This window comes from Lithobates pipiens, unplaced genomic scaffold, assembly GCF_037356315.1.
Source record: "Lithobates pipiens isolate NorthernLeopardFrog02 unplaced genomic scaffold, aLitPip1_a1.2 Scaffold_18, whole genome shotgun sequence".
Lineage (NCBI taxonomy): Eukaryota > Metazoa > Chordata > Amphibia > Anura > Ranidae > Lithobates > Lithobates pipiens.
In genome coordinates this window covers 414063845-414073327 of record NW_027507758.1, presented here as the reverse complement: position 1 = coordinate 414073327, position 9483 = coordinate 414063845, and the positions used below count along the sequence as shown (strand labels likewise).

General features: G+C 41.7%; 1 protein-coding gene across 1 annotated transcript in view; it reads right to left on the bottom strand.

Annotated features, from left to right (window-relative positions):
• Positions 1–260: 260 nt before the first annotated feature.
• Positions 261–9483, bottom strand: part of NCEH1 (neutral cholesterol ester hydrolase 1) — a 64642-nt gene continuing 55419 nt past the window's right edge. The window contains exon 5 of the mRNA XM_077487965.1: positions 261–5052. Coding sequence (XP_077344091.1) covers positions 4435–5052 — 618 coding nt within the window. The 3' untranslated portion in view covers positions 261–4434. The remainder of the gene's footprint in view (positions 5053–9483) is intronic.

The following is a 9483-nucleotide window of genomic DNA, read 5'->3' as shown; positions in this document are numbered from 1 at the left end:
GTAACACTGTACGTATGCACCCTGTAACACTAGTGATACTATAGTAAAAATTAGAGATGACATTTCACTATTAGACCCCTTTCACACTGGGTCGCTTTGCAGGCGCTACAGCACTAGAAATCACGCCTGCAAAGTGCCCTGAAAGAGCCTCTGCTGTGTCTCTAGTGCGAAAGCCCTGAGGGCTTTTACACTGGAGCGGTGCACTGGCACCGCTCATGCCCATTGAAATCAATGGGGCAGTGCGGCTATACCTTCTGCTGCAGCAGCGCTTTGCGGTGATTTTAACCCTTTCTCGGCCGCTAGCAGTGGGTAAAAGCGCCCCGCTAGCGGCCGAATATCGCTGCAAAATTGACGTTAAAGTTTTACCGCCGGCACACCCACCGCCCCAGAGTGAAAGGGGCCTTACAGATGTGGGATTCTGTTATCTATACCATACCACCATAACATGTCAACCACATATCTGTCAGATATCGAACATTTAAAAAAAATTCCCGGAGTTCAGTATTCCTGTAATCTTCTCAATCATATTCAATGTTTAAAGAGGTAATTTAAGAAAATGTAACATAACCCAAGTTCTGTTTAATTCTTTGCAGAAAAAGGAAACAGATCTCTAGACGGGCAGTAGTATTAAACGTCCTGTGTGGAAAAGCCATTTCCTGCATTATCAATCGCATTCAAAACTCCATAGCATGTTTTTATTTGATTGGTGGTTGTAAAAACCATTAGCATTACCTTTACATCAAATTTTCTGTGTTTGATAAAAAAGCATTTTATGATCACCAGCAGGTGTGTTCCAGTATCATTGGATAACAGAGACGGAAATAGAAATATCTGTTTGAAAAACTGAATTGTTCAGCGGGTAGGCTTCCCTGAAGCTCAGCTTAGGGTATTTCTCTGTATATAGCTCAAGGTTTGAATTTTATTTTTCTCCAGCCTGTACCCTCAAAACTAAAAGCATGCATCAAGATATGCATGCAATTATCGTTCTCAGCCAGAAAAAGCCCTGCTCTAATGTCCTTTCACTTTATGAGAGATGCAACATCCTTAGAGTTAGGCCGGCCATAGACGTTTTTGAACCAGCCGAGATTTGAACCGTGTGTGGGCAGGCTGAATGTACCAATTTGGTTGATCAATCAGCTTGGGTACAACCAGCCTGCCGGATTCACTTGCGATTATCGCTAGCGGCTTCTAGAGCCGCTAGCGATAATAAACTTCTTCTCCCGGTGGGGGAAACCAGTGATTATTTCAGAAGACAATGGTCCAGCAGGAGGAAATCCCATATCAACACTGTCTGTGGTTGCAGGAAAGAAATTTGCTTCATGTATGGCCTGCATAAGCCACCTCAAACTGCCATTTCCTTTTGCACCGTGTGTAAATGGCCAATAAGGGCACTCTGAAGTTAGGCCTCTAGTTACATAGTGAAACAAATTTTACAGAAAAACGCAGTAGAATGGATTTCTGGCTAAAAAAAGGTTAGCGCTTCCACCTTTTTATTATACCGCAAGCGTCTTGTGAGTTATCTGTTCCTCATGATGTATGTTCTGGCACTGCGTAACTTTTACTTGGGTCTATTGACCTACTGTTCTGGTGTATCTCTGCCATTTATTGTACTTTTGTTTAGCCTCATACACACGATTGGACTTTATACAAACTTTCCCGTGGCTTTTTGTACAAAGGGCGTCGGCTGTGAACTTGTATTGCATACATACGGCAGGACTTTTTCAGCCAACTTTCACCAAATCACGTGGTTTTTCTGCTCTTTACCGCCACCTCTGGTCAACTTCTGTATTGTTGTCTGATCTTTTGCATTGGTTCTGAGCATGCGTGTTTGTACTTTGTACAAAAGTCCTATGGTTTTCTGTACACATGATCGGACTTTGCTCCATCGGACTTTTGTTGCCGTAATTTGTCCGTTTGCACAGCCAACAAAAGATCAGATGTTGCATTAAGACAGCTAATTTGCATTTTTGTTGTCAAAAAGTCTGCGTGCGTATGGGCCTTTTGTTGTTCCTGTATTACTTCTAATTTTCAATAAAAGAAGCAATGGTTAGAGGAATCAACATGTCTGCTTTTAGGCAAGATCTTATGTTTAGGGGGCCATTCATACCTGTCTGCTTGGGTATGTTGTCTTAATACACAGCATTAAAGTGGATGTAAACCCTCTACTATACCCAGTGAAGTGAACAGCCTCAGATGATACAGAGATGAAACAAATCTTCCTACATACGTTTTACATGTATATCTGCTGTCTTCAGCTTGCTATATTCTTTAGAATTCTAATGCCACGTACACACGACCAGACTTTTTGACAAAGGTTCGACGGAACAAGTCCGTCGGACAATTCGATCTTGTGTGGGCTCCATCGGACCTTTGCTTGCCAAAAATCCGGCGGACTTTAGAAATAGAACATGTTTTAAATTTTTCCACCGGACCGAGAAATCCGTTAATGTGTATGCTAGTCCGACGGACAAAAACCGACGCTAGGGCAGCTATTGGCTACTGGCTATGAACTTCCTTATTCTAGTCCAGTCGTACGTCATCACATTCGAATCTGTCGGACTTTGGTGTGATTTTGTGTGGCCAAGTCCGTTCATTCAGAAAGACCGTCGGGCCTAGTCCCTCGAAAAGTCCGGTTGTGTGTATGCGGCATTAGACCCCTTTCACAATGGTGCACTTTGCAGGCGATACAGTGCTAAAAATAGCGTCTGCAAAGCATCCTAAAAGAGCCGCTGCTGTGTCTCCATTGTGAAAGTCCTTAGGGCTTTCATACTGGAGAGGTGCGCTGGCAGGACGCTAAAAAAATTCCTGCTAGCGGCATCTTTGAAGCGGTGTATACACCGCTCCTGCCCATTGAAATTAATAGGGCAGTGCGGCTATACCTCCGGCATAGCACTGTTGCAGCAGCGCTTTGCGGTGGTTTTTTACCCTTTTTCGGCCACTAGAAGGGGGGTAACAGGGCCCCGCTAGAGGCCGAATAGCGCCACAAAATTGGCAGTAAAGCACCGCTAAAAATAGCAGCGTTTTACTGCTGGGGCACCCACCGTCCCAGTGTGAAAGGGGCCTTACATTGTGTTACAATTTTTACTTCCTCATTCAGCAATAGGAGTGGATTATTGGCATACACTGTGTGACAGCTGATTGGAGGAAAGGCACACACCCCCACTCCACATAGGCAAGGGAAGGAAGGAAGGAAGGAAGGAAGGAAGGAAGGAAGGAAGGAAGGTGCAGAGCTGTGCTGGGACAAGACAAGCTCTCTGCTAATATATTTATAGCACCCTCCCCACCAAATATTTCAGGCTGGTTTTATCTCCCATCTCTGAGAACTTGTCAGATGTTATCATGCTGATAACAGAGAAACAAAATAGCAGAAAGACACAGGACTTAGAGCTTTGTAAAGAGATAAAAAAACAAAAAAAAAACAAACAACAGATATATGTGCCTAGGTCAGATTTCATGAATCGGGTTTACGTCCACTTTAATTTTACATGGTCTTCCAATGCACCACACAGGACAGGAAAAGGCACATGCAGTATTTTTTTTTTCCAGCAAGGCACAAAACGATAGTGTGTTACCAAATGCTGCGGTCTGCTGCAATACAAGTTTACTAAGGCGGTACATTGGGGTGCTATTCAAAACCAATGCACAAATGTGTGTTACTGCAGCCCATTGATGTGAATGGTCCCCTAAACATAAAATGGATGCCAGATTTGCTTCACATTTACTTTTTTCTTGTTTATAATGCATGTATGATTAACATATCCTATACATGTTTGTTATGTGCAATACCCTTAAAAGCTGTCAGTAACACTGGCCGATTTACAAAGTAACCTTCCCTTGACAGGTAGGCCACGAAGAAATACATTTTGCAGGAGGAAAAATGAATATAGGAATTAGCATTAAGTCAAAATCTCAGAATTCCTGTAGAGCTTACTCAAAGTCTTTTGTATGATTGATTTTGTGTTCTACTATAAGTATACAGACTCGTTAATGACAGAAAAGGTTATTTTCTAAAGTAGCATTTCACAGCTGACCTTAAAATATGCGTAATTTCCTTATATAACATTGGATACCCACAATCCTGTGTAGCTTGCTATGCCAGCTAAACTACTCTGGAATTTTTTCACAAGGGTATCTACTTCCAGTTAAGTAAATCTGGCCACCCTCTGTTGAATCAAGTTTCATCACTGAGAAGTCTATGACCAGCTATGTACAATGTGCATATGCCAAGTGACAACGTTTTTTAGGATTACATTTTCCAGTTTAGCTTTTGTGCATTTGATTGCATGTATACTATATTGCACGTTGGAATACATGCAGTGGTAGTTTACCATTTTAATACTAAAAGGTAACAACTATTTACCATTAAAGTGGACACACCTTTTAACATGTTTTGACCTGAATTGGAAGATAACCAAATGATTCCACTACTGTACATTATAGATTCTCTCTGAGCCATTTAATATAACCATCTCTTGCTCTAGCACCGACTGAGAAATATGTGGGCCAAGCAGCAAAAAGTATACAGCCATGGAAGCCATCTTCATAATGGTCATGAGTAACATCAATTCCTGCTTCCTCCAGCCTTTTTGCATACATGGTCCCGTCATCCCTGAGGACATCATGTTCACAGGTCAGGACATAGGTCTTTGGAAGCCGCTGGAGTGTTTCCTTATGTGCAGCCAATGGAGAGGCTCTGACGTCAAGTAAAGCAGGTACATTACGTACAATACTTGGACTACCCACCATCTGAAATATAGGTTTGTAGTCCTTTTTGAATGATGCCGGTAGTAATGAATCCCAATTCAATCGGTTTCGTAGTGCAAAAGTTTCACTTATGTCCAAAGATGTATGATTATTAACCATCATTGCGTGGGCAAATACATGACTTCCATTCAGGTAGTCCAGCCAAAACTTAATCATCACAAATCGTGAAAGTATTGGCATGTCTGTGTTTTGCTGATAAGAAGGAGTGTTGAAATCCAGTATCTGAAGTACAGGATAGATTAAAGCTTGCAGTTTCACTTGGGTGGTTACACTTCGATCTCCAGTAAGCTGTAGGGAATATAAATGACAAGTATACTTACAAACGCTTTACAAACAGGCCACGAAAAACATTTTTGGTCTAAACCAAATATTACCACTTGCTGTGCAGCTTTTTGCTCCAATTATATAGTTTATTTAATATTTTAACCTTAAAACTGGAGATAAAAAAATAAGCTCACATGACCATCCTTAGTCTTTTCCATCCTGCTCTGCACTTACTGGTAAGAAAAGTCAATCAGAGGCAGCACTTCACTGCAATAGCATCCATAGAAATGGTTGACATTCTGCAGATATTAAGCCAATAAAAGAAAATATACACCGCTTACCCTAACTGCCAACAGCAGAAGACAGTAAACCAGATGCTGTGTGTTATATGTGTCTGCAGTTCAGATCTCACTGCATAGCATATGACACTAGCCTGATCTCCCCTTTCCATGGTCCTTAAACTGGCTATAGATGGTTCGAATCCCACCTGGTTCAGAAGCAACTGGCCAAGATTCAAACCATGTATGGGCAGGCTGAATGTACCAAAGTTGATGGACCGATCAACTTAGATACAACCAGCCTGTCGGATTTTACATGCGATTATTGCTAGCAGCTATTATAGCTTCTAGCAATAATCACGTTCTCCAGGTTGGGGGGGAGACACACACACACACACACACACACACACAGGCTCCATGGGAGGGATTTACCCATCAACACTGACTGTGTTGGTGGGGTAATCAAGTGATTTTCAGCACAGTTGCAGGAAAGAAAATCGCCCCATCTATAAGTGGATAATACTCACGCATTATCTTTTAAAATAAGGTACACAGCAAGTCAGTCATACGCACGGAAAAGCACTGCATTTACACGCAGTCATGCTACCAGCTACAGAGGGGTTTCTGAGCCCCGGTATTGGCTGTGCACAGGGATATCAAGGGCCTTCTGCAGATAAACCCTTCTCATCTAGATGAAACAAAATGTGCCAACATGTGTCTGCAGTCCAAATCACGTTGCACAGACACTACTCTGGGGAACATCCCAACTGTTACAGATAAATTCCTGTGTGTACACTGAGAGGGTTGGCTCTAAATCCAACTCTTTCATTGTTAATGTTGTTATTGAAATTTTTCACAAAGGAAAAAAGAAATTACAAGGAATATTACAAACGTGAATTTTCCACTATATAAAATTTGAATAACATTGTAATTACCAAGCAAACAGAGAATAAAAGGTGTGTAGCAATAAACTCTACAGTTATAAAGTTATAGAGTGAGACGACCCTTATTGCACATTCAAAATGCATTTCTGTAGACATATAGTATATTTTTGACATCCTACAGTCTAGGGACTATAGCCCATCACAAGGCTCTATCAACAATATAATTACAGTGGAGTCGGCGGGGGGGGATTTACTAAAACTGGTGCACTCAGAATGCAGCTGTGCATAGTAGCCAATTGGCTTCTAACTTCAACTTGTTCAATTACACTTTGACAATAAAACCTGGAAGTTGATTGGTTTCTATTCAGAGCTGCACCAGATTCTGTGTGCACTGGTTTTAGTAAATCTCCCCCATTGTATCCCTCTATCTCATGGGTCTTCAAGCCATGACCCCCAGTTGTCCAGGAACTACAATTCCCATCATTCCTAGTCATGTCTGTGAATGTCAGAGTTTTACAATGCCTCATGGGATGTGTTGTTTCGCAACAGCTGGAGGGCCATAGTTTGAGGATCCCTGCTCTATCTCAATGATAACCAATTGACTCAGTTTATTTCAGGGCGTGCCTTTCATATTTGAGAGTGAAACCCTCCTTCTATGGAGGAGAAGGAAGCAATATCTTCCATAGCTATGAAAACATTTACCCTGAGTTTGTAAAAACACAAAAAAAAAAAAAAAGAGAAAGGAGGGAAGGGGGAAAAGAAGGGGAAGGGACTAAACGCTCCAGCCTATGCCTACCAGAAGGCATTCTAATCGGGTATAGTGGAGCCAACCCTTTCTCATCCAGATGAAACTGGTGCCATGGAAGTTAGGAGCACCACAGGGGACACAGCAGCGGTTCTCGACACCCCTGTAGGCCAGGGAGTTGTCTGACAACCAGTTGGTCTTGACAGGCAGGAAATGACAGCTGCAATTTCCTTTAATGAAAATTTGGAAGCACTCAGTAGGCAAGGATGGGGGGATTGGGAAGAGATTAAAGATGAACTCCAGGCACAAAACTTTCATTCAAATAGATTTCTCAATAGCAACAAAGCATAAAAATCCAAATGTTGTGCTCCAAATGCCTTTGCAAACCCAGTTAACATATACAAGTATTGGTGATATCATTACTGTTCTGCACATAACTTGTGCAGACAAGAGCATTGTTAGAGAGAGACACCAGGCTCACCCCTTACTGGCTGCCTGCACAAAGCTAAAGGAATGGTGGAGAATACAAGACCAGTCATCCGGGCATATGGAACGAAAAGTAGCGCACCGCAATAGTGACTGGTCTTTATTATGGGAAGGTCCTGCACAGAGGCAAAGTTTCACACAATGTTACTGCATTACTGCATCTGGAAAAAATACATACCTAGCTGACCAATTTAAAAGTAAAGCACCATACACACTATCAGTTTTTCTGCTGAGTTTTTTCTTCGGATTTACCAAAACCATATAATATGAGGTCAAACCTTAGGAGTTTCAATTTGTATGCAATCAGGTAGGCCCTTGTACTACATGGTTTTGGTAAACCTGAAGGAAAAACTCAGCAGAAAATCTGATAGTGTGTATGGGGCTTAAGAATGCACAAGTCTCTTGTATATAGACAACATTTTCTGATCTGGAGTTCAGCTTTGAAGTTTTCTACCAAGCACCTAAGACATGAACAGATAGGTCACAAACATGTAAGGCTGAAGTTCCATGTTAAATATTTATAAAAAAAAAAAAAACATTTAATCACCTAAATTAAATCAAAAAGATAAAGAAAAGTTTCTTTTGGCAGTGTCATCTTTTGAACAGAATGAAGATCGGTGGCATGGACAGTGATAAATATTGAAAACCTTCTTTCTATGCAGCATTCATTGTATGTCTGTTGAGTTGTGACAGTCTTTTTGGAGGTTCTTGATCATATTTAAAAGGGGTTTTGGTTGTTCAAGGGTAAAGCCACACTTCCCCTTGTGGTGTCAACTCTGGGATAATTTTTAGGTACTGATGAGAGTTTTGATATTTGGTCTGCCACAGTGCAGTTACCTTGAAAATCTAGAAGGTTGTACACACCCCATTCATTATTAAAGCTGAATGCCAGGTAGATCTAAAATGCCCATATTAGTGGCACTATGTAATAATTGATACACTGCGATAAACTCGAACACATGTCTCCTTGGTGCTACCTCTCCTTTTTCCAGCCTATACTCTGCTGTACAGCTGACTGCAGGAGTCACATATCAAATCAAATCCAAGTATTTACACTGTTTTTGTTAAAAAAAAAAAAAAAAAAAAAAGCATTTAAAGCATCACCAGGCAGATATACAAATAAATTCAATGTTTTTTCATAAATGCAAGCAGTGTAAGTACCCGAATTTGACTTGTGTCAGTCTCTTGCAGTCTACTGTATAGTGTGTACATTCTGAGCGCAAAAAGGAGAAATAAATAGTACAAATATTTATTAACCAGTTCCGGACCAGTCACCGCAGTTATACTGCGGCAGGTTGGCCTGAATGTGTGACAGTCGGATTTGCTTCAGAACCGATCAATCCCCAGGCACAGGCCAATGGTATCTGGTCCTGGCGAATTATATTCTTCACCTGCATGTGTAAGTGTAAACACAGCAGGGGAAGTGATGTCGTCTCCCCTCGTGGAACTCTTTTCAGTTCCAGAGAGAGGAGAGGAGACATCTCACAGTAAGTGCACCAGCACTACACTGACACCAGTTCACGTAGGTAACTTGTCACCCCCGATCACCCCCCCCCCCCCCAGTTAACTCCTTCACCCCCTGTCACTCAGTGCAGTATTCATTTTTTATTTTTTGATCACTGTAATGGTGTCATTAGTTATTAGTGACAAAAATCACTGTTAGGGTACTTAGTGTAGGCCCAGATAGGTCTAGGGACCCTCCCATAAAGGTTTAACCCCTTGAACATCCTATCACCAGTAATCACTGCATTATTGTCACGGGTAACGCTCGTTAGCTATTTTTATTTTTAAAGCGTCAGGGCACCTGCTGTATATTACCTAAATAAAGGTTCAACTCCCCGATCACCCAGCTGTTTTAGTGTCAGATAGGGTCTGCACCGCACCTTAGTTAAAAAAAAAGGGAGGCACCCCTGTCCCTCCATGCTTATGCACAAAGGTGAATGCAACCGTCGATCTGGTGTCATAGGTAAACAGCAATTGTACCATGCATGTGAGGTATCACCGCGAGGGGCAGATCAAGGGCAGTAATTTTAGCAGTAGACCTCCTCTGTAAATTGAGTTG